Genomic DNA, 26,537 nt, shown 5'->3' on the forward strand with positions numbered 1-26,537 from the left:
TTCTGCACCATCTCTCAAAAATTTCGGTGCAATATCATCCAGGCCAACAGCTTTGTGAATGTCAAGGCTGGATAGCTCATCAAAAATATAATCTTCATCAACACACCTAAGATCAAACTCAGAGCTGGACACATCATTACTCAAGTAAAACCTCCCAAAAGAATCAGACCCCACCCCAAAATCGTTACTCACTTGCGGTAATTTGTTTGTCAAAGCATCAGCCACAGTAGTGAAGAAACTGTTAACATGATTACAGACAGAAAGGGTATCTGATTGTAATTCCCCATCAACATTTAAAACAATTTTCCTTTGGATTTAGATTTAGAACTATAACCCAGATTTTTTAGGTGCATCCAAAGTTTTTTGGGTTCTCCCATATTTTCCTCAAGTTTACTTTTAAAGTAGTTTGCCTTTGCCTTCTTAATTTCTCTCTGAATGGAATTTCGGAGAAATGCTAAGTCGGTGAAAGAAACTTCATGGTTGCCTTTCTTGATAAGTTGACTGGTTTTGTCCCTCATCCTAATTTGTTCAAGAATACTGGAAGTCATCCATGGCTCTGTACCTTGTTTAATGCGAACCGTCTTTCTTGGGGCAACATTGTCAATAATGCCAGTCAGAATTGATCTAAAATTAGACCAGGCTGTGTTGACACAGTTACTGGTAAGGACAGAGGACCAGTCAGCATTATCAAGAAGGCTAGTGTACATATCGACATTGTAGTTTTCATGGACCTTAGATTTACAGTGTTATGACAAGAGAAAACATTCTTCACACCTTTCCTTGAGCAAAAAATCAAAAAGTGATCGCTTAAACCAATGGGTATTACCCCACTTTGACAAACTTTTGTGGTACACACATACTGATCTCCCAAAAGGTCAAGATCATACAGTATAATAACAAAATCAAGACAGCTGCACATAATTCTTTCTGACATCACTGACTGCACCTACCAAAGCACTGTAGTAGGGCAAATGTCATTGCTTACATTTATTTATTTCATTAAGCAACATCTCGAGTAGATGTAAAGATAGAATATGAAAGAAAGCACCTTTTTAATATTAGGGGTTACATAACAAATTTACAAAGGACATGTAGAATCTTCTTTTCTCAATGTTTAAAATGAAAGCTCACATTACCATAGGTATAGTATAGGCCTTGTATAACTATGAACAAATTAAACTTCCTGTAAGAATTCCTTTGCCTTTTGAACAAGAAGTTGATATCTGTTTACTTTTACTCCAACACTGTGTTAGTAAAATTTTATGATGTCCCTTTGTTTTCTGTTTCACCTACAAAGCAAAGAAGTTAGACAAGGAGAGCCTGTACTCCATCATGTTTCCGTGTCCATGGAGGGGAAAATAGTGTACCCCTGGCTTGTTTTCACATTTTAGCCTTGCACTAAAAATGCTGAAGGTGCTTGATTTGGTTCCCATGTATGATGATCCAAAATGGATTTCCTGTTGCATTACCCACCTGCCTATTACCGGTATTTGTGAATCCAGGTTCTCCTAGTCTTACATCATTGCTGTTAAATGAACATTCCAATTTGTGTATGAAAAATATATGCATGTGTACCAGGACCACATTAAAAAGCAGGTTTTGGCCATCAACACATTGATGTGGATTTGAATGGTAACCGTATTAAGTATCAAAAGGCATGTTTCAGTTTCTCTCTGCCAGAAAAAGACGTATTATTGAACTTGTGATGTTTAAAAAAACTTGTAAACAATGTTGCAATTCTGTCTATCAGATATAAGCAGGTGTATATAATTATACAGTACTGCTGATTGATGATGTAATCTGCTCATAGTCAATTGATTATGCATGGTCCAGGTGGCAAACATCAATGGCACCCTCATACTTCTGGTAAAAGAATTGTGATCAAAATGTTTGAAATAGTAACAGTTTTCAAAATGATGAATGAGTTCACATGCATATATTATTATATTGGGTTCTAAAAACATGGAATATACACCAATCCGACTAGGCCATTCCTGCGGTGTCCCCGACGTAAAACTGCGGTGTCCCAAGGTCGGGGGTTCAATCAATTACTTGTTAGTGTGCTATACAGAATTGTACACAACAGTAATTTTCAATACACGACCATGAATTGATTGAACAAATTAAATCTCCCGCACTGGTACAATTGTGGTTCCGTCAATAGAGGGCCAAATACAGTAAACGCTTCTCGGATTGGTGTATATCACATTGTCTTTACCATTAGATTTGAGCCTTGTTCATTGAGACCTGTTTTGGGGAATTAGACAAGGAAACTTGATTATTAACACTCTGTATATTGTATATATATATATTTTTCAGTAATACTAGTTTTATCAATATGGATTAAATCAAAGATTAACAGTGCAATCTGAAAGTAGATGTAGTAGCTCTAAAATTCTGTGTATATATAACAGACTTGTACATCATGGATTTGTGCATATTATGTCAGCTTTATAATTTGAAAGGTCAGTAAACATGGAGGTACTGAGCATTTACAGGGTGTTTTATAATAAATTACACAAACAACAATAGCATTTATGACAAGAGTACTGTCAGAAGAAATCCTGACTTGAGCTTAATTCCCACTTTATTGAGATTCTTCATTTTGGACAAACAAAAACTGGGATGTGATGAGAGCATGTCATACAATGCTTTCAAGACATGGAAATTATGATAAATTACTAACTAGATCTATTTTTTTTTTAAGTAATTCTAATTTTGATGTTTGTGTCATGCTTCAATTTTATGGAATCAGTATTGCTTGTGACAAACTGTTGCCATAGGTTCACTGTCACAGACAGATGCTTGATTTGATGCTTTGCTTTCATGCCTGAAATTTTGGTGGGTATATTTATGAAGCACCCTGTAGAAGATGTTTATATAGAATGAATGATGTTAATTGGCATTCCGTGGAGTTGAGTATCTCATATCAATATTTTGCATAGATTATAAATAATCATTGCATGTTATAGTATCACAACAGTCTGCAAGTCATACTTTTGTTCGTCAAATACAGTGGTAAAGAAAAATAGCACAGAGACTAAATTTAACATGAGATAAGGAAAACGTGGAATGATCATTGAATTTATATGAGAGATTGAACTGATTGGTAATGTAAATTGTAATGATAGTAAATACAATGTACATATAATAATGTAATTATGAAAACACAGCTATTTATTGTCTTTTATATAAGTGGTAATGCTAGTTAATCACAAGTTAGTAACTTATTTTGTATTTTTATATACCGTATTCAACCCAATTAGCGTCTCTCCATGAAAGTGGCCCCTATAGAGTTTACAAGTACAACTGTCAGACTCTGAGCACACCTTGGCAGTGCACCTGTACATCTAAATTCTGTCAAAGGTTTTCACCATAGCGCTATTAGGTGAAATACGGTACCTTAGAAGATTCATGTTTTGTTGAATTTTAATGATGTTAGATTTTAGAAACAAATTGTTAAGAAAAAAAAACACTATAATTTTATAAACTGATAAATTCATATCTTGCATAAAATCATGCACATGGTTTCCATCAAGGAAAGATCATGGGCACATTAGGGGAATCTTCTGAGAATGGTGCCTAGTGTGTCAACATTAGAAATGGTTTTCACTTAACTAATACCACCAGGCCCACAGTAATGACACTATTGTATTCAACATTTAATTCGGGAGGATGGCAATGATTCACATCAAGTTATCCAAGTACAAACATTTCCCCCTCTTTTTAAATAATGTTAATAGCTCAAATAGCAATAGCTTTTATTTGAAGTGGGTATGTGGTCAGGGTTGGGTTTTCCCACCTTTTAATTAAAAAGCAACTGCTTTTGAAGTGATTGAAATCGTTCATGATCCAGTGGATAATCATTTCCCTTCCTTAATTGTTTGTAATAGGTTTATTTTTGAGAACTGATTTTTGACAATTTCATAGTGGATCAATAGACCGTTTCAGCCACTGATTGAAAATTAATTCAGAAAGATGTTGTATGCCAAAACTTATTCAACCAAACAATTTCTGATGGCATATTTGATCATGCAGTGGACACCACATTCAATACCCTGCGTGAAATAAGAGCAACAGTGTAGTAATTGGTGTGAACAAGCATACCGCACCACATGCTCATTGAATGCTCTGTTGCCAGTGTGTGATTGGTTGTAGTGTTTTTGTTTACCATGGTCCTTCTAAAAAGGTTAATTAAGATGCAAATGTAGATTACCATAGGATGGAATACAAGTAATATTTATAAAAGGGAATATGTGCCTAACACTTGACTGTAAAATATGTGCCGTGTAATCACCACTAAATTAAATCAGCTAGTGGTTCCTTGAAAATGATTGTTACACTTCTTCAACATGAATATAACTTGTCCTAGTAACACAGCAATTGGGTGTTAGTGTTTTCCAAGAATATGGGCTTTTATGTTATGTGTACAAATAAAGCTATATAGTAGCTGTTATAGCTAATGAATTTGTCATTTGTGACTAATTTTAGTGTGCAAGTTCTGTGCAAATGGATAGAGAGACCATTATTCTTGCTCAAGTTTGCAAACATGTGTTTGAACCTAATAACTTAAGCTATTAAGCTTACTTGCAGTTCCGCCATTATGCACTATGTGCGGGAGAGCCTCGAACTGGCAGCATACATGAAAGGAAGAATTATGTAACCTTACACAGAAGCGTTATGACTAGTTCAATTCCCATTCATGTATGCTGCCAGTTCGAGGCTCTCCCGCACATAGTGCATAATGGCGGAACTGCAAGTAGCTTAATAAAGCTTACATTTGATGTGCATTTGTTTGCAATCTGTATGCTATACAATTGTGCTGAAAGATATCCAGTTTCAACTATAGCCTTTGGTGTAATGTGCAAGACAGGCTGTATCAGAGTGAGTGAGTGGTACCCATCAATTTTGATGGTTATTGAATAAAGCTTGCCTCTTCCAAATGCAACATTGGACATTCTTGAAATGTCCAGAATGTAACAGAGTTTTATGACTTGTTCTACAATTGATCTACACATTCTTTGGACCTTATGTTGAATGTGCCAGACTCATCCATTAAAAACTGATGAGTATCGATCATTTTGATACAGCCTGTATTTTATTCCCCATATCGTCACCCTAATTGCCCAAGTCATTTTTGTGGTTCAAGCATGCATAAGTTACGTAATCACTCAAATTATATCTGATTCTGAATAAAAATTAGTCCCTTTAATTTGTCTCTTGTGCACGGATGGGTGAATAAATATGTTTAAATGCATGCTTGAACTATATTTTGTACTTTGTTCTCAAAATTACAAAAAATTGACTGGGCATTATCATAGTGGGTGACGATATGTGGCAGATCATAACAGTATGCACTGGTTTATAAATACAGAGTCTGTATTCTCTGGTATATTTCTATGGTACTTTTACTTTACAGAGATGTCTAATCCTCTTTGTCGGATTCTTTTTCTGAATCTTCCTCCTGTCCCTCGTGTATGGTTTGTCTTTCCATGTCAGCCTGTGCTTCACGATGCTTGTACTTCTCCAATAGTTTAGCAGCTTCCCGTACCATCTCCTTGAGACTACCTCGCCTGGTGTCTATCAGCTTCTGTTTACCAAGCTCCATTAGATTCGACATAATGTCACCCTTCTTCTGCATGTACAAAATGTGCATAAGTGATGATGATGAGACTCGATTAGTAATTTGTCAACTTCAATGACTGCAGGGTTGGTTTGGTTGGGGATGTGCGGCTGGGATTGCGTAAACTGATCACGAGAATATAGCAAATATTTTAAGAGCCAAAAGTATACTAATTGATCTGCACTATTAATGATTTCATATAACAATTAATAAGACATTTAATAAAAGAATGTCTTTTAATAAAATAATGTAAGAATGTAATTAATAAGACATTTATTAAAAGAATGTCTTTATTATTATTAGAAGGGTATACTATTGCTAGTAAAAGTGGCATAATTGTGATTTTACCATTTCGTTTGTTAAATAAACATATCTCGAAATTAAAACAAGCAAATTGAACAGAAAAACGGCATTTGAGAGCTAAGACTGCGCCCTTGACGTTGATGTAAGCATCATGTCACAACGGTATTTTCTAATTGCCAAAGAGGGCGCTTTTCACTTTTTTTTTTGAGACAGGCCGATGATGGTGGATGCGATATCGCTATTTTTGACGTCGCCATTGGATTAACACATAATCATGAAATCTTCACAAACAATTCTAAATTTGTTATGTGGTGTCAAAGCAAAATTATCTTACTCTAAAACCGTTGGGGTTCTGCAAAAGTACCCCACTGCAAGTATGTTAATTGTCCATTTATAATCGCTAACCGTGTATTGTGAATGGGGCTGTCAGCCCTGTATCTTCGCCAGCCTCGTACGTCCGTGTTGCGTGTCCTATGCCGCCTGGAGACAGGCTGTATTTTGTTTTTCAATTTCAATTTGTGACCCATAAACTATACCTGAGATGCTACCTTTCTCAGCCGCACAGAAAGAAATTGAAGGATAACTCCACAGAAAAGCACGTTACGCAATACAAGGTATTTTTGAAAGCAACTTACCCCAAAGTTGTGGATATCAAAACCAGGAGGAAGATCTGGCAGTGTTTCCTTATCAGTGTCCAAGTCGAACTCCGTGTCATCGTCATCAGGCTCATTCAAACGCCACACGATGTCGAATATCTGAAGAATTGCATTTTTTTTTTCAGAACTAATTTTTGGCATATTTGTAATGTTTACTCATGTCCCAATGAACAGGACAACAGCAAGTTTAATTCAAAGTTATATTAATTATTATGACTTTAATTTCCCACACTGAGTTACTGCGGCTAAGATAGTATATAATGAGATTTCTTTCATTTTACCTCATTAGTTTCGCTGAAAATGACCAGACATTTAGTTGTTACTGATATATAGGCCTAATATTTGGCAAATAATAACCAAATTAAAATTTACCCGAAATCGTATAATTAGGTATTAAAATGAACAGAGACAGAAACGAATGACAGCACAAAATGCCTTACATCTTCCAAGTCCTTGCGTATGCGTTTATATTCTGCCAAGTTCTCTTCGATCGCCGTGAGGATTATGATGTAATTCTGTAGCTTCTCCGTTGTGAGGTTCTTAAAATCCTGCGAAAAAAACATGATATAAAATTGTTTAATGCGCCAGATTCAGCTTTTGACTAATCAGACATTTTACATAAAAGTTTTAACTTTTAAAAAGTTTAAACTTTTGAAAACTTCTACATGAGATCAATTGCATGCCCGTCAACAAATGCATGTATGTAAGGGTTGGCCTAAGTTGTCCCCCATCCCACCACCATCCAGGCTCAGTGTCTTTAGCCCGGGTCAGGGGACCTGAACATTTTACGAATCATTCTTCCCCATCTTGCTTTGCAATCAGTGTCATCCAAAGTGCCATCGGACTTCATCCGGCACGTATTATTGGAAGCACCAACAATCAAAGACATCTTCGAACTTCTATACTCACTCCGAAAAGTAACGGTTTTTGTGCGCCCATGTCCACATTTTTGACGATGTCATCAACGCTTACCAACGGTACTTCCGCGTCTAACATCACATGACTCTCTGTTGAGGATGGAAGATAAACAAATGGGGAATTTAGGCCTACACAGTTTTATAAACAAAAAAGGTCGAAATATATAGTTTAGGGTTGCTATCGCTTTGTGCGAAATTTACCCAGTCGTTTTAAAAAAGTGTATTGACGAATGTGGTTATAACATTAACAACACCGACGATGATGGTGATATTGTCTTTAAACTGGACAAAGACAGAAGAAAACAAAGAAAGTCGGACTTAGGGACCCATGAGGAGACCTTGGGGTATACCTACCACCGTCCTCTGGTTTAGGCTTGGTTGCCAGCGTATCTTCACTTTGCTTTTTATCTTGTTTCAACTCGTTCATAGCTTTATCCTGTAGAGTATATCATCCATATAAAATGACATAAAGTGGTAGTAAGATGATTGGTTCAATTGAAACAAAGAGATGCCTAGCTGCTTAGTCCTTCATTACTTGTACACATGAATGATATTATGGTTTCCATTTTTTCTTTTTTAAATATGATAAATGAAATGAAATCTTTAAAACAACTGCTATAATTTTGAAACATAAAACTATACAAAAACGTTCTTTCTGATGACAACAAATCCTCTTACCAAATTAGTGACTACCACTGCAATAATAAGATTAGCAAAGACAAAGGCTCCCACTATAATACAGACGATGAAGTAGATCCCTCCACTCAGGTAATGGTTCGTACCCTGGCTCAAACAGACAAACAAACAAACAGACACATTGGTTAAGTTTACACAAAGTAGGTACAAATTACAACAAATTGTGGAAGATCATAAGAGGCGAAAACAATGGTTTTCTGCCATTTTTTTTGGAATAGTTTTTAATATTCTTATTTTTAATTAGTAGGTTTTTAGCGGGTTCGCCGTCGGACAAGTTTTGAATTCAGCAGATAGGCGTGATCTGCTTGTTTCTGTAGACAAGGGGCAGTCTTCAGCAAACGGCTCTTTTCAGAGCCACCAAAACCTTTATATTAGCAGATAGGCGAGATCTGCTAGTTCTCTGTAGACACGGGGCAGTCTTCATTGAACGGCTCTTTTCAGAGCCACCAAAACTTACAAAATCAGCAGATAGGCGAGATCTGCTAGTTTCTGTTGACAAGGGGCAGTCTTCAGCAAACGGCTCTTTTCAGAGTCATCAGTAGACAAGGGGCGGTCTACATGTCTCATTCTTAGGTACTTTGTCCTGAAGAAGTCAGAGCTACTCCTGACGAAAGCTTGACAGTTCTAAACTTGTCCGACGGCGAACCCGCTAAAACCTACTAATTGTTATGAATTCCCGTCGTAAAAGCCTATCCCACAATTTTATTCTTATTTTTAATAGTTTTTCACAAACTGCATGGTCAAATTATAGAAAGATACTTTCTGCTGTTACGGGTAGGCCTAAGAGAAAAGTCAAGAAACTGGACAACTGCACTGTCTTTTGACTAGCTCCTATAACGCGAAAAAGTTGTATAGAACCAATATATTGGTCGATGTAAAACGGAGAGTGTTGTTATAGTCGGCAAGCATTCATTTAAAATTTCAATTTTTATATCTGTTGACATCTATCATAAACCCATACGAGTATAATATCCAAATGAATCCGAGATGGACCAATGAATTTGAAATTAAATTGGAATCTATAACATTTTAATAATCATTGGTATGACCGTCCCTGATGACCTGTTGGTAACCTTTTTTCTTCACATTTTTTGACCTGACCTATTATTTTAGTGTTGCTATCTACTGAAGAAAGCAACTGATAAGCCATCGAGCGTACCTTGAATTTGCTGTACATTCCCATCCAACCGTCTTGAGTTACGCAGACGAACATACTGAACATCGCTAGAAAAACAATAACATCAATATAAAGCTAATTGATCCTAAACGTTATATTCTCATTTATGGAACATGTACTTCTTTTTAAAACAACACACTGTCATAGAAGAAAAATCAGTAACTCATATCAGAGAAGATGAAATGAATTAGTATCTGCTTTGCTCATATTCTGGTCATAGGCCTACTGAAACTTTTTTGTAAACTCCGATGTCCTCTTTGAGATTTTAGTTTTCATTTTATATAAAAGAGGTTAAATTTGTATTTTCGTTCATGATGTACTTACCAACTCCCAAATCCCCGAAATCATCTGGAAAATCCCGGCCGAAGAGAGAAACTCCCGCCACGCTGAGTACTAACATGATGATAATAAGCAGTAGGGCGATGTTGGTCATGTCTGGTATAGACTGGAAGATGGTTTGTACAACCACTGACAAACCAGCAAGAGAACTTACACTGTCGCATGGCAAGATGTCAGAGTGAAAGGGAACAGAACAAAACAAAATCAGATTGGCCGAATAAATTTCGTCTAATTCATATTATTAAAGGCTGGTACGTTTAATGTATATTGAAAATAGCTGTAGGTATTTTGAAAGAGAACGGAATGTCACTAGTGTAGTGAGAAACTTTCGACATGAAATTTCGCCTAAATTTGTTACGTTTGCCAGTACTTGCTAAAGAAATTAGGCGATAAGGTTAAGGTGAGATGTGAGATAGTCTCAGATATACCAGTCTCATTTTTAAGATGGTCAACAACGATTTGCAACAAGCAAAAGTGTAAACTGTATTGATGTTCCACGGAAAGTTTTATCACAAATTCTTTGTTATTAATAATTATGAAACCGGGGAAAAATATCCCTAGTATTGGCATTTTCAACTTTTGCATACACGCCATTTATTCATCGAGAATGATGAAGAGGTTTACCTTCGGAGACTCCTGAAGGCACGAAGTACTCTCAATATCCTCAAGATCCGACTGCTTCCAAGAAACGTCAAAGCTGTATTGATATGTATGATACAAAGTTCACTTGGTTACAAATATTGAATTCAACTCTTATTATCATCAATATCATAATAAAGAAGTAAGGAACAGTTACTATCGAAGGACTCCTCATGCTATTTTGTGCAGCTCCACTTCTTTGGAATGAACTGCTTATAATATGTATTATAACTGCTAAAAATGTAAATGTGTTTAAGAAGATGTTAAAAACTCATCTATGTCAGAGACATTCTGTATTTCTTAAGTTATTTTCCTTGATTTTGCATCTTGTTTCGTTGTCTTTTGTTCAGTTTTTGTTTTAGTGACTTGAACACTCTTAATTGAGTTTATAGGCCTATATGCCTTGGCGCTATTATTATTGTCTGCTGCTGGGTGTGGGGATGGGCGTTTGTGTGGGGGTGGGGGTGGGTGTGTGTGTGTGGGGTGTGTGTTTTGTTTAATCTTTCTTTCTTTTTTCTTCCTTATATGTCCCAGTATAACGTTCAGGTTTTACTTGCAAAATCAAAGATGATAATTGGCTAACTTACTTGGTCCCAGAAGCAGAGTAAGAATGATGAAGAAATCTAGAACATTCCATCCGATACGCCAGTAGATGAAGAACCCATTGTACCATTTGAGGGCAAGTTCGCACACGAAGATGGTCAGAACGATGTTATCAAAGACGTTGAATAACCACATGTAATCTTCAGACTTAACGCAAAAAAAGGTGAAATCATTAATAGCATACAAACGATTATGATTTTTACCCAAAAAAGAGTAACGCGTCGTTCCATCCCGGTTTTACCAGTAACAAAAACTAGTCACATAACCAATAATAAAATGATAATGTATGATTTAGGAACATGACATTTACAGATTTCGATTAACATAAATTGTATGTAGCTCTATTTTGCTGTCTTACCATTTCCATAGTTTGAAGACCAATCAGCACAGAATTAACGCAAATGATGCCGAGGATAAATAAACGAAAGAATAAACTCTCTACCATTTGCCCTACAAGATCCTATAAATAATTACAAAATAAACATATCACATATAAAAATCAACATATCTTGTCTCACTGCAACAATTACGAGTGTAACGTTGATTTTCCAGATCCCGGGTTTCCGAAGAGAAATTCTAATGGTCGGCCGACCGTGTGTTTCGCTTCGTACATTGTTTGTATTACGCCAGTTATGCCCGCCGGTCAATCATATTTAAGGCCTACAATTCTTCTTCTACAACTACTTTTTCCCCTACTTTTTATTCTTCTTTCGCCTTCCCTATACCTTCTTTTCCTTTTGTATACTCCTCTTTCTTTCTTCTTTCTATATTTCTTTTTAATCCTCGTTTTTTCTTCATCTTCATCTTCTTCTTTCTCTCCCATTCTCCTTTCTTTTCTTCTTCTTCCTCCACCTTTTTCTTTTCCTTCATCCTCGCTCCTTTGTCAGTTCATCTTTGATATTTGCTTTGTACCTGAGAAACAATCTCCTCAACCCTTTCGTCATCTAGATGCACGATGTCGTTGAAGTCCTCCTCCACTTCCTCCTTCTCAAATAGTTCATCGAAGCAGGCACCACGTTGAACCTATAAAAAATAAGCGAGGTATAGGCCTAAGTATGCTATATTGATGCCAGCAGGGACAATAGACCTACTTGTGATTAAAACGAATTCAAAGTTAAGTTAATTGTTGTGTTATAGCCTACAGGGTGTTAAAACATCATCAGTTACTTTCCAATGTCAATGAACTTAATTATTCCCCGTCCAACATTAGTCCTATATATTGACTCGTACATACCGCTGTCGGATCGAAAGTGAAAAGGCGATTGATCTCTTCAGACCTGTAGAAGATATAAAAATATAATTAATATAAGTATTCGATGGGTATGACAAATTATTAGGCCTGCACCGCTATACACAGGCAGGGCCTGTATGTTTAGACGTTTTCTTGCAAAAACAAAACAAAACAAACAATTTTTTAAAGAATAAGAACAACACATGTATGAATGTTATTTAAAGCTATTTTAATATGACTTACTCAGGTTTCTTTTTAGTGTTTTTGTTGCCACCCAGTCGGTTCGCCAATTTCACCCTGGTCCCAAGCTGCGATACGAAACAAAATGAAGCAAAATTAACCTGAATAACATCATCATCATCATCATCATCATCATCATCATCATCATCATCATCAGTCGGCTGCGGAGCAGGCTTTCTCCAACTATTGCGATCTTGGGCAAAACATAAGGGCATGCCTGGATGCCATCCCGGGGATGCCATGCATTTTCAAACGCATTTGTAAAGCGTATAATCTTGCATAACTCGATCAACTGAAATTTGGGAATAAAGTTTCTTTTGTGGATATCTACTGAAAAAATGACATAATTATATGCTAGGATCCCAAAATATTCCTTGAATTGACATGATTGAAGGTCATTCTTCAAAAGATATTGAACCCCCCCAACACACACACATATTCATCATGCATGGCTTGCCAATAATTAATCTTACTCTGATTGAAACTTACCATCTTAAAATTTCTCCCAGCAGATATTGTTGCTCTTCGGCCAAAGTTGGCAAATGCTCCCGTTGCTGGTCCATGCTCAGTTACTGGCTCCCCAGAAGCCCCTGCCATTGACGGTGGAAAGTTTACACCGTTCATATTGAGAATTAAAATAAAACCATGACAGTATTATTATAGTATTTTATAAAACGAAGTAGTAAGGTGCATACACGTAAAAAGGAACCAATATTTGCATCTTTATAGAACATCGATTGAAAACTTATTAAAAACTGACACGTGAAAACTGATTTCAGATTTTAGAAATCGCGCGATACGAATGCCTGCGCATAGCATGCGCGAGTCACGCTTTCAACGATTGCGCCGCGCCGACTAGATTGCGCTAAACTATGCTCACGCTCATTTACAAAACACGCGCAAACGCATTATTTGGTCACCATACGCGCGTGTGAATACAGGGCATTGAATAACAAAAAAAAGCAGCAATAGGCCTACTTGATACGAAAACATTAATGGTAATTTCAAGATTTCGGGCAAATATTTGACATTTCAACGGTTAGGCCTATCTATTAGCCAAATTAATAATGAACCAGACATATCAACCACACCGGGCTTACCAGCCAATCACTCCAGCTAACAACAAACTTCTGAGACGACTTTGGGATCAAAGAAGATTTGAAATGCACAGACAAAAAGTTCGAAATGGTAAGATCTAAATAAATGGTAGTAGAGTAAATGAAAATCCGCCGTTATGTAATAAAAGTTTGGCGACGTCGCGGGCATCTTAAAGGAGTATTTTGTGATCCTGGAATCCTCTCTTAACATGCTTAATGACATTTTCAGTAGGTATCCACGAAAAAAGTTCAAAATCCCAAACATGCAAAATATCAGTTGATTCCGATTTTGTGTGTGCGAGTTTTACCGGGGAGTTTTACTTGATTATATGTGTATAAATTACACTGCTTTTTATAGGTCACCGTTTCGTAATGTTGTTCTGGTAATTAAACCAGAACAGAGTGCAAATATGACGATATTTTTTGCTACTACGAATGCACCGGTTTATTTTCCCCACCTGGGGTGTTTAACCGTATCGAACTTGAAGAAATTTTCTGCACATAAACATTATGTAGCCAGAAAAATTGTAACATATTTTTTTGAGAAAAAGTGGGAGGATGAGGCTATGGATCACAAAATACCCCTTTAATAGCTAAGATTAGTTAAGAGCTGTCATGCCGGATGATGCCCAAACGTCGCCTTAGCAATAACGGCAGATTTCTTCTTTTAACTCTATAATACTAAGTTACCTACTGCCAACTCAACTTTATGATTTTAGGCTATAAGCCTATAAATCATAAGCATAATTGTGTTTATTTCATCACTGTTATTATCCAATGCATGATTATTATTATAGGCTATGTTTCATTGACCTTTTCTTGAAATTTATTTCTCTAGCAAAATGCATTATTGATGATCGACCACCGCAGACTTACATGCATGTCCATTTAAAGCTAAAGAAATTGCAGATGGAAGAGGAACGACTGGCTACAATAGAACGCGACAACCGCATCCTTCTTGAAAAGATGTGCTACATCATGACAACTCGAGGAAGGGTTGACCATACCAACGACTACGAACAGAAAAGGTGAACGAAAATGATAATTTTAAGATATCTTTATAATTATATACATTAATGGGAAAGAAAATCCGTCAGAGATAACATTTCTGAAGGCGACTTATGTAACCGAAAGAGAAAAAGATACACCACGTGATGAAAATAAAATATAGATAAATAGTTGAACACGTAAAGAGGTAAAGATTCGGAACGTGATTATAAATGCTATCTTCAGTAGATAGTGAAAACATGAAACTTCACAAAATACTCTGGTGAATTAGGTATCTGCAGTAGGCTTGAGCTATTTAGTCGCAGTGGTGTGTTATCAGCAGTAGATATTTGATAAGTTGTGCGTATCAGCAGGAAATTATTGATGAAGTAGTGTGCTATCAGCAGTAGATAGTGGATGAAGTGGTTTGCTGCCAGCAGAAGATAGTGGATGAAGCAGTGTGCTATTAGCAGTGTAGACATTTGATGAAGTAGTTTTCTATCAGCAGTAGATAGTGGATGAAGTAGTTTGCTATCAGCAACATATAGTAGATGAAGTAGTGTGCTATCAGCAGTAGATATAGTTGATGAAGTACATAAAGTTGATGAAGATACACTACGTGATGGAAATTAAATATAGAGAAATAATTGAAAACGTATTACAAAGAGGTAAAAGATTCGGAACGTGATTATAACTGCTATCTTCGGTAGATAGCGAAAACATAAATCTTCACAAAATACTCTGATGAAGTAGTAAGGTATCTGCAGTAGGCCTATAAATTTAGTCGCAGTGGTGTGTTATCAGCAGTTGATATTTGATAGAGGTGTGCATATCAGCAGGAGATGATTGATGTGTAGTAGTTGCTATCAGCAGTAAATAGTGGATGAAGTAGTTTGCTATCAGCAGTAGATATTTGATGAAGAAGTTTGCTATCAACAGAAGATAGTGGATGAAGTGGTGTGCTATCAGCAAGAGATAGTGGATGAAATAATGTGCTATCAGCAGTAGGTACTGGATGAAGTAGTTTGCTATCAGCAGTAGATAGTTGATGAAGTGGTTTGCTGCCAGCAGAAGATAGTGGATGAAGCAGTGTGTTATTAGCAGTATAGATAGTTGATGAAGTAGTTTGCTATCAGCAGTAGATAGTGGATGAAGTAGTTTACTATCAGCAACAGATAGATGAAGTAGTAGGCTATCAGCAGTAGATATAGTTGATGAAGTACATAAAGTTGATGAAGATACACCACGTGAGGGAAATAAATTAGAGAGAAATAATTGAAAGCGTATTACAAAGAGGTAAATATTCGGGGCGTGTTTATAAATGCTATCTTCAGTAAATAACGAAAACATGATACTTCACAAAATACTCTGATGAAGTAGTGAGGTATCTACAGGCCTATATATTTAGTCGCAGTGGTGTGTTATCAGCAGTAGATATTTAATAGAGTTGTGCGTATCAGCAGAAGATGGTTGATGTAGTATATGAAGTAGTTTGCTATCAGCAGTAGATAGCGGATGAAGTATAGTTTGCTATCAGCAGTTAGATTGTTGATGAAGTAGTGTGCTATCAGCAATAGATAGTTGATGAAGTAGTATGCTATCAGCAGTATAGAAAGTGGATGAAGTAGTTTGCTATCAGCAGTAGATAGTTGATGAAGTAGTTTGCTATCAGCAGTATAGAAAGTGGATGAAGTAGTTTGCTATCAGCAGTAGATAGTTGATGAAGTAGTTTGCTATCAGCAGTATAGAAAGTGGATGAAGTAGTTTGCTATCAGCAGTAGATAGTTGATGAAGTAGTTTGCTATCAGCAGTATAGAAAGTGGATGAAGTAGTTTGCTATCAGCAGTAGATAGTTGATGAAGAAGTGTGCTATCAACAGAAGATAGTGGATGAAGTGGTGTGCTATCAGCAAGAGATAGTGGATGAAATAATGTGCTATCAGCAGTAGGTACTGGATGAAGTAGTTTGCTATCAGCAGTAGATAGTTGATGAAGTGGTTTGCTGCCAGCAGAAGATAGTGGATGAAGCAGTGTGTTATTAGCAGTATAGATAGTTGATGAAGTAGTTTGCTATCAGCAGTAGATAGTGGATGAAGTAGTTTACTATCAGCAACAGATAGATGAAGTAGTAGGCTATCAGCAGTAGATATAGTTGATGAAGTACATAAAGTTGATGAAGATACACCACGTGAGGGAAATAAATTAGAGAGAAACAATTGAAAACGTATTACAAAGAGGTAAATATTCGGGGCGTGTTTATAAATGCTATCTTCAGTAAATAACGAAAACATGATACTTCACAAAATACTCTGATGAAGTAGTGAGGTATCTACAGGCCTATATATTTAGTCGCAGTGGTGTGTTATCAGCAGTAGATATTTAATAGAGTTGTGCGTATCAGCAGAAGATGGTTGATGTAGTATATGAAGTAGTTTGCTATCAGCAGTAGATAGCGGATGAAGTATAGTTTGCTATCAGCAGTTAGATTGTTGATGAAGTAGTGTGCTATCAGCAATAGATAGTTGATGAAGTGTGTGCTATCAGCAGAAGATAGTGGATGAGGTAGTTTGCTATCAGCAGTATAGAAAGTGGATGAAGTAGTTTGCTATCAGCAGTAGATAGTTGATGAAGTAGTTTGCTATCAGCAGTATAGAAAGTGGATGAAGTAGTTTGCTATCAGCAGTAAATAGTTGATGAAGTAGTTTGCTATCAGCAGTATAGAAAGTGGATGAAGTAGTTTGCTATTAGCAGAAGATAGTGGATGAAATGGTGTACTATCAGCAGGTGGTTGATGAAGTAGTGTGCTATCAGCAATAGATAGCAGTTAGATAGTGGATGAAGTAACTGTGCTATCAGCAATAGATATAGTGGATGAAGTAAATGTGCTATCTGCACTCAGGTAGTTGATGAAATAGTGTGCCATCAGCAGTAGATTTTGATGAAGTAGTTTGCTATCAGCAGTAGTAAGTTGATGAAGTTGTGCATATCAGCAGGAGATTGTTGATGAAGTATCAGTAATAGATATTTCATCTACTATCATTATTCTGTAGTTGATACTAGTTTAAGGTAGTTGGATGAAGCAATTATGCTATCAGCAGTAGATAGTTGATTAACAAATAAGTGTGTTATCAGCAGTAAGATAGTGGATGAAGTAACTGTGCTATATATATCAGCAGTATAGATATAGTGGATGAAGTAAATGTGCTATCAGCAGTATATAGTGGATGAAGTAGTGTGCTATCGGCAGTAGATAGTGGATGAAGTGGTTTGCTATCTGCAGCAGGTAGTTGATGGAGTAGTGTGCTATCAGCAGTAGATAGTGGATGAAGTAACTGTATTATCAGCAGTAGATAGTAGATGAAGTAATGTGCTATCCGCAGCAGGTAGTTGATGAAGTAGTGTGCTATCAGCAGTAGATAGTGGATGAAGTAGTGTGCTATCAGCAGTAGATAGTGAATGAAGTGGTGTGCTATCAGCAGTAGATAGTGGATGAAGTAATGTGCTATCAACAGTAGATAGTGGATCTACCAAAAAAAACGTTGACAACGTAAAGAAAGAAGCAAGATAAAAAAAACCCACCTCGGCTCACTTTTTGAAACTTGGTCCCATTTGTAAAAGGTATTGATTTAAACTTTATCATATTTATATAAATTTAAAACATTTCCAGAAGTGTAGTAGGCTTGTAATCTTGTTGGAAACGCTGTATTCTGTTGAAATAAAATAAAAACACCGATTTGCTGTTGGTATTCAAAATGGGACCAAGTTTCAAAAAGTGAGCCGAGGTGGGTTTTTTAAAACTTGCTGATTTCTTTACGTTGTCAACGTTTTTTTGGTCGATTTCTTTTCTTTTTATGAATGTAGCAAAGCAGCTCCAAGCTTGGAAAGTCATCAGGTTACAAAGTGCTCCATAAAACGAATAAAACGAAAAATAGATGTTTGAAGTTGTTGTTCTTGATTTATGACAATAAATAATTAAACAAAACTTTATCAGTCGTTTCTTTTAAAACTTGCTCGCCACGCGTGACTGCGTACACAATGATCAATTATATTTTAATATACTTTAATTATTCAAGGCAACGTAAATATGTAAAGAAAATGTAAATATGAACAACACACACCCAATGTTGACAATGCCAGAGAGACACAGACAGTAAGTCCGATTTTGGAACTGGTAAATGCGCATATATTTAAGCCTAAACTACGGAAGCGTCTAAATGCCCCGACTGGGCAAGATAATCGTGTTTTAATCTTTGTGGTTCTTTGTAGCCCTGCGGGGCAATCTACTTGGCTATCCAAATTTCGCGGTTTGTGGTTCTTTGTAGCCCTTAGGCGCAACCTAGTTGGATATTCCTATTAAGCGGCGGTTGTCGGCGATCTTTCGTGGTTTGTGGTTTTCATCAAGCCATGCCCTCTATCGGGAGCTAATTTATAGTTTAAGCTTGTTGGATATCCATATTTCGTAGTTTGTGGTTCTTTGTAACCCTGTGGGGCAATCTAGTTGCATATCCAAATTTCGCGGTTTGTGGCTCTTCATTTCATTTTATCGCGGTTTGTGGTCTTAAGGATGCACACAGGATCACTGAAGTGTTACATGGCCAAAATTGAGTTTTCATCACTAATGTCATCTTCAAACCGTATTTTATCTTGTCATTAATAGATTTTAAAGAAATCTTAAAATTTGAACCATAAGAAAAGCTATTTTAAAGACCCTTTTTCATTAAAAATTTGTCAAAATGCAAAAGCAAATAAATCATTGTTTTCCCGCAATAGATCGCGTTCTCGTAACGCGTACTGCGGCGTACAGCTAGCAAAGACACGCACACATGGTAAACTGGATGGACGAGGTGATTACTGATTGAGGCGCTGGAGTCACCAATCGCGATCACTACCGTATTTTATCGTATTGATCTCTTCCATGGTAGGTAAAGCTTGCGCCATTGCATTGCGAAACTGCGGGCCGACAGACCACCACCGTCCCCGTCCGTCCCCGTCCCAGAATCAGTAGGCCTACTCGATAAATTTCGCCAAAAAAGTGCTGATATAGTGGTATAAATTACAGGGTTTTTTTATTTGAACATAATAGTGAATTTTTTGTTTGATTTTGTTTTGTTTTTCAAGTTTCATTCTGAACTTGAAAAGATGAAATTTATCTGTAAGAAGTAGTTACCCGTAAGAAGCCCTGTAATGATGACGCAATCTGGTAGATACGATAGAAAACGTAGGCCCTAAATAGTTTGCTAGTAGGCTAGACTTAGCCCGTATAGTACATCATTAGGCTTATTATGTTATGTTTAAAAATTTGTTTTATTTCATTCATTCATTCATTCATTTCATTGTTATTAGTTGGACAAGAATATAGACCTATATTAGCTTATATTTTATGCAGTCCCAGCCTTGGTTCGGGAGCCACTGCGGTCGTTCAGCCCGTCTTAATTTTGAAGACCATAAAAAATATAGTTACTACCGGTAGGCCTATATTAGATACCTAAGGCCCTGAATAATGTTTCAAAGTGTTATTAAAACACGGATTTAAGATTCGTTTTCAAACGTTCTCTACTCCTGATTGACCAGTAACGCAATGTCAAAAACGTTGACATTTCAATACATCATATCGACCATCTAGGCATATAGGCCTACAACTCTATGTCAAAAATGTCGATATTTGAAATCGGCATAGCGAGCACGCGTTTAAGAAAGCATTTTCATGAATGTTTTAATGCTAAATAATAATTTCAAACGAGAAATATAATCATAACCCATTTTAACTACATTTCCATTAGTAGGCCTATTAGGTCTACCATATACCATGATTGCGATAAAAGCTTTTGGTTTTACAACACTTTTTGTGAATGTTTTGGCCGAATGCCTTTTTATTTGCAATGTTTGTCTGGCTTTCAACTTTCACGTTTATAATGTTTTCTGCATACTTTAAAAGGTAAACTGCTTTAAAGCATTTTTCGTGAATGTTTTCATGCAGTGTTTTAAAACGCTCTTTATAGCATGATGCCTATATGCGGTAGGCCTACTGCATAAACCACAATCTAATTTAAAGCCATAAGTGTTTCGTTTTCTACTTTTGAAATTCGGTTTTGTTAGGCTATGTAAATTTCCGTGTTTTTCAGTTTTCTTGTGACCTCTCTGTGTTTTGCCCGTTTAACATAGGCCTATAATAAGCCTACCTTTTTTTCGTTTTAATACAAGAAGTTTATTCAAGACATATTACAACTTTTACCCCCACTTTTTACACGTTTATTTGATTGAAAACAACAACAGACACTTTTTAAATTTTTGTTGTTGTATTTTATTCACTTTTATGCGGTACAAAATATTTTACAACTTTATTGTGGCTTTAGGCCTATAATAGGCCTATGACTTGTGTACGTGTTTGATATTCCGTAAAAAGTTAAAAATAAAATATGATAACAACAAACAATTACAATAACAAAAACGGAATATTGAGTAATGCGACACATCAGAATCTTTTAAAATATTACTTGGGATTCCTGTGGTGTAGGCCTAGCTATAACGGCCGTTAAAATACCTATCTTTGGCGCGGACGGGCCGCTGTGGTGCCTCTCAAGCACCAGCTAAAAAGAAAAAGCAACGAGTAGTAACAACATCATGTTTGCGGTTCAGAAAAGGACAATGAACATAAAAATGCAATATTTTGTCAACACCAAAAAAAAAAAAAAAAAAAAAGAAAAAAAGAAAATCACCAAAAACAATAAATAAAAAACATTGCATTATTAAAGAAAAAATATGAAAATTAATACAAAACAGAAATCGCAATTATCATGATTTATGTCTCAATTTATTTTTCATTTCATAAAACTTCCTGATTATCTGCTAAAATAATTGCTGGTCAGTTATTCTATCCTAATTTTAATGTTCTGATGTCCGCAAATTTTAATACAGAGCATGATCTTTTTTTATACGGAACAGGACAAAATTGTACTTAAATAATCATGGTTTCGTTCGCGGCAACACGACCATGCACTGTGCAACTTATTCGCGTAACCTGTCTGTCTGTCCGCGCGCCCTGTCGCTCCTCAAACGCCGACGCGACGTCGCGGCCTTGCCGGAAGCTCTGCTGCACCATGGAAACAAGACTGCCGCAAATGGCTACACCATGTGGATAAACATATGCCGAATGTGCACGGATAATTTTTTCATATTGTATATTTTACCTTCTAAATCACCAAAAAATGCCAATCTGCTGCAGTTGGACGCCCCTTCTCATTTTCTAACTTGACCAAACGTCACAAGTCACCGGATTATATATTCATGGAATAATCTTCAAAAATGGACCTAAAATCCGCTGTATTTTTCTAAATCGCGATTTTCGGCAAGTTCACTTTTGACCACTTTTAACCATTTTGGTCCGCCATAGCGTCTAAATGAAGCATCACTGAGGTAAGTTTTTAAGTCAAACGTTTAGATATGGCCAAAATCTAGATAGTGTTTTTTCATTTTTTAAATTAGGGCCTAGAACTTTTTTTATTTTTTATGATTCAAAAATTTTAACACGGGTCACACGTTTTTACTGATTTTTTGCCTATATTTTAAAAACTAAGCAAAATTTCGAAAAATAAAAAACACTTTCTAGATTTATTTGTCTAAATTAATAAAATTCATGTTTTACAGTTTTGATTTTCAAATAATTTTTTATGGCGGACCAAAATTGTTGGTCAAAAAAGCCGTTTTTTTGGATTTTCTCGAAAATTGTACTTTTTGACCCCAAACTGACATTTTAAATGGATTTATGAGCTCATTTCCGTTCAAAAAATGTATACTTTTATATACTTTACATAAATAGTTTTCGAGTTATGAGGTGAATAATAATGGATAATTAGTGATCCTGTGTGCCTCCTTAATTTGTTGGATATCCATATTTCGCGGTTTGTGGTTCTTTATAATCCATAGGCCTGCGGGCAATCTAGTTGGATATCCGAATTTCGCGGTTTGTGGTTCTTTGTAGCCATGCGGGGCAATCTAGTTGGATATCCCTATTATTAAGCGGCGGTTGTCGGCGTTCTTTCGCGGTTTGTGATTTTAATTTCCCTTACCAAGCCCTGCTCTCTATCGGGAGCTAATTTATAGTATGGTGAAAATAGGCCTATGCCTAGGCCTAAATGTGAATAAAAAATCAAACATGTTTGTTTGATGAAAAAAATATAATATCACAATAGCAATGGATGTTCGAGATGGTGTTATTCTTGATTTATGACAATAAATTGGTTAATAAAACATTTTAAAAAAAGTGGTGGGAAGTTTCGAACTTGAGCAAAAGTTCATAAATGGATTAGAAGTCCAGGACCTTAACCGCTTCGCCACGGGAACGACCCGATATAACGACGTGTGAAAGTGGAGTATTTATTAATATGAATGTATGCTGTGGTCCGGAAAGAATAAAAGAATTGCGAAAAACTTGATTTTTTGGCGAATGGGATCCAGAATTTGTATGTAGGGTATCCAGGAAAATGCTAGGGTATATTTGAAAGTGAATCTCAAAAAGTAGTGCGACAGTGACAGCCAGGTATGGCTGTAGCAGTGTCGAAAGATTGTGGATATCAGTATGATTAGCTATGATTTTCCACTAATTTTGGCTATGAAATACCGCGTGAAATAAAGCAAGAATGTTTGTTTATTATCAAACAATCGGATTGACTCTAAGATTGGTGTAACGTTTTGAATAAATGAGTTATTAAAATATTACACTTTGGACAGTAAATAAGATTTAGCATGGTTTTAGATATATTTTGTACCCAGCGAAAAATATCGTAGAACAATAGCGTTTTGTTTCGTGTAAATATAGTCCCGCGGTGCATCTGTTTATTCTTCTTTATCAGTCGTTTTTTTTTAAACTTGCTGGTCATGCTACCGCGTGACTCTAATAAAGTAGTTTGCTATCAGCAGTAGGTAGTTGATGACGAAGCTTGCTATCAGCAGTAGATAGTTGATGATGTAGTTTGCTATCTGCAGTAGTTTATAGCTAGATAGTTTAAGCAATGTGCTTACAGTAATACACAGTTGAAGTATAAGTAGTGTTCGGTAAATAGTGTGTTATCAGCAGAAATGACCTGAAGCAGTATTAGATACTGGATGAAAAAGTAAATGTGCTATCAGCAGAAGATAGTTGATGAAGTACATGTAGTTTGCTATCGTCAGTAGATAATCATACAGCAGATAGTTGATGAAGTAGTTTGCCATCGTCAGTAGATAGTTTAAGCAGTGTGATATCAAACTGAGCGTATAAAGCTCACATCTTTAGTCTGCAGACTAAAACATGTTTTGTTATTTTTGCAGTTTGAACAAGACAAAGCGACAGCGTGAAATCCTGCGAGTAACCCATGAGAACCAGGCTATATTAAGACGCATACTCTCTAAGGAAGCCAACTACAACCATTTACAATGGGAACATGAATGGAGGGTAATTATCATCATGTCATAAATTTTGCTGACTTTGTAACTTTCATTACGCGATCACCTATATTTTTCAGTCCTGATGATTTCCTATGATCCCCTTTCAACAATGTCTTGATCTTGCCACCGTGTCCCAATATCACAACCTTTGTTCGTCTTCAAATCATATTTGAGGACCCGCAAAAAAAATCTTGTTCTACTCAACTTCTCATAAAACACCGATTGTAATCGCAGAGATCAGTTAATCAGTTTCTCAGGGCTAGTCTCACTTCCATCTGAATTTTCTCCTTCCTCGCTCACTTTTTTTCTCTTCCTCTCTTGTTCTTTTACGTTTCGCTAATTACAATACATGCTCTTGTTTCTCTCTTGCATTTTCTACTTCGTTATTTTCTTTTCTTTGTCTTATTCCATCTTGCCTTTCTAATTTGTTCCTCTGCATTAACTAGGGTTACTTTCAGTTACAACATTGTGTGTCAACTAATTTCTCAGTCAATGTAAGTTCTTAAAAATCTGTCCCTTTTTGTGTTTCCCTTACCGCGAGATCTTTGCTTTTGAAACATTGTGTGCTTTCTCCATGGCTCATTCAGCACATTTTGTGATCTCCATACTGTTGTTGATAATAGTGTTTATTTTGCTAAGTAAAACAAATATGACTCTTAATATTATCAAGAAATATTTTTATCCAAATTAAGCGTAACTACTCATTTTGTTGTCTCGTCTCTGACCCAGTTAAATAAGCAATACATGAAGAATATTTCCAAATATCCTCTGAGCTCTGAGTGGATGGATTGGGAGTATGAAAACAGACGTCCTATGAAAGAACCGGAAGTGTATCGAAATCGCCAGGGATCTGTTCAGGTAAGTTCTTTATGGGACTTTTTCTGTCTCTCTTCATTCTAATAGTTTCTCTGACCTTCCTATGATCTTCTTTAAGTTTTCAAATTCACTAGGCCTCAGGGTTGGCGATTTTTTTTTTTTTATTTTAAAAAAATCGATTTATTTGATTTAAATCAGATTTTTTTTATTTAAATCGATTTGTTAGATTTTTTTTTATCCCAAGAACTGCTATACCCCATGATAAAGTCTAAAGAGACCAGTGGAATGCTAGACATATGCACAATCCTATCAGGTATTTACAAAAAAATCAAAACATGTTTTCAGATGTGAAAATTTCAAAGAAAAATTTGGTAAAATCATGAGAAAAAACCTGTTGAATTCTGCACCTTGAAAATGATTTTTTAGCAATAGATAAAATTACATCATAGAGGTATTTAATTGTATCCAAAAGGTGTAGAAACATTACAAATGAAGTAAAAGAGGCAATTCAAGATAGAAATTAACTTAAATTTATCAAAAACGGTAAAAACTGAAAAGTTGATTTAAATCAGTGGTTTAAAAAAATCATTTGATTTAAATCGTGATTTAAATCGTGATTTAAATCAATTGATTTAAATCGCGCCAACCCTGCTAGGCCTATTCATACAAACAACATTCATATAGAGTTCGGTGACCGATTGGCGTCATTGTTAAATTACTGAGTGCTCCTATCCTGAAGAGAGATATTTTCTGGTGAAATTGCGACAAAAAAAGAGAAAGGATAACGGTCATGACCCGAGTAAACATTTCATCTCACCCCAAAAAAAGTCACCCATCCCCTCGGACTGCCTGTGGTGATGTCTGGTCATGATGGATGGCCTTTGTATAACAGTTCAATATTGGGGCAACCTCAAGAAATTGATACAGGCCGAAAAACAGCCGTAACAAAGTAGAAGTTATCATTAATTATGCTTGTTTGTTAAAGGCTGGCTATCAAGATATACATATAAGTAATGTAGCCCATACACGTTCAATTATATTTGGGTAATATCAAAGATTTTAGACCCTAGATACAAAATCTACCTATTCTTATAGGATAGTAAACAGCATTTACAAAGCTGTATTTTGCAGAAATTGAACAACCAGTTCCAAATATATGAGCAATTAAAGAGTTAACAAAACAATAGAAAACAAAAGGAAATATTTCCTTTGCTTGGATATATCTCAAAAACAATATTTTCGGGTTCCGACTGATTTTGCTTGATCGCATCACAAATGTTGTTGTTGGGAAGTTATAAAGTCTTGCTGAATCTTACACCATTTTATTCTTTCATCTCTTTTTCAGTCTAGTACACAGAGTGACTCTCATAGAAGCATGATGGGATCCAACGGGAGTGATGCTAGTCAGAGGAACAGGCTCTCTGTATAGATGGCTTGAATTGGGTTCCTTCATGACAACTGGGATGGGTCATTATGCAATAGTTACAACAGGAAAATATGTATTTTATTTGTTGTACCTAAAGAATAGGAACTGAACTCATGGTGTTATTGGCGTTTTATGTGAGATTTTGCTTTGAATTTTGATTGCAAAGCTGATAAACCATTCATTGATGTGGAATTGATGAAAAGAACATGTGTCGTTGTGATCAATCTCTGCAAAATTGTATTTTTGTTACACATGTGGGTAAACTTGCTTAAGTGTTAGAAACAATCAATAGTGATCAAATAAATACAATTTGTGGAATTAATTAATAAAATGACCTAGATTAAACAAATACAAACAGATCATTT

The 26,537-nt window shown here is 36.0% G+C and overlaps 2 protein-coding genes across 2 annotated transcripts; one reads left to right on the forward strand and one right to left on the reverse strand.

Annotated features, from left to right (window-relative positions):
- Positions 1-5,212: 5,212 nt before the first annotated feature.
- Positions 5,213-13,048, reverse strand: LOC140154744 (cation channel sperm-associated protein 4-like). Its single transcript, XM_072177310.1, has 15 exons — positions 12,914-13,048; positions 12,428-12,492; positions 12,188-12,230; positions 11,866-11,976; positions 11,312-11,413; positions 10,938-11,100; positions 10,336-10,408; positions 9,697-9,866; positions 9,355-9,419; positions 8,178-8,282; positions 7,854-7,935; positions 7,492-7,589; positions 7,023-7,130; positions 6,562-6,681; positions 5,213-5,635 (listed from the first exon to the last, which is right to left on the reverse strand). The coding sequence occupies exons 1-15, from the start codon at positions 13,046-13,048 to the stop codon at positions 5,426-5,428; spliced, it is 1,650 nt and encodes a 549-aa protein (XP_072033411.1). The 3' UTR covers positions 5,213-5,425.
- A 443-nt stretch (positions 13,049-13,491) lies between these two features.
- Positions 13,492-26,203, forward strand: LOC140154745 (sperm axonemal maintenance protein CFAP97D1-like). The gene is made up of 5 exons (XM_072177311.1): positions 13,492-13,612; positions 14,360-14,549; positions 23,814-23,937; positions 24,660-24,788; positions 26,092-26,203. Exons 1-5 carry the CDS (start codon positions 13,492-13,494, stop codon positions 26,173-26,175), a joined length of 648 nt encoding a protein of 215 aa, XP_072033412.1. The 3' UTR covers positions 26,176-26,203.
- The last annotated feature ends 334 nt before the right edge of the window (positions 26,204-26,537 follow it).

This window comes from Amphiura filiformis, chromosome 6, assembly GCF_039555335.1.
Source record: "Amphiura filiformis chromosome 6, Afil_fr2py, whole genome shotgun sequence".
Classification (NCBI taxonomy): Eukaryota; Metazoa; Echinodermata; class Ophiuroidea; order Amphilepidida; family Amphiuridae; genus Amphiura; species Amphiura filiformis.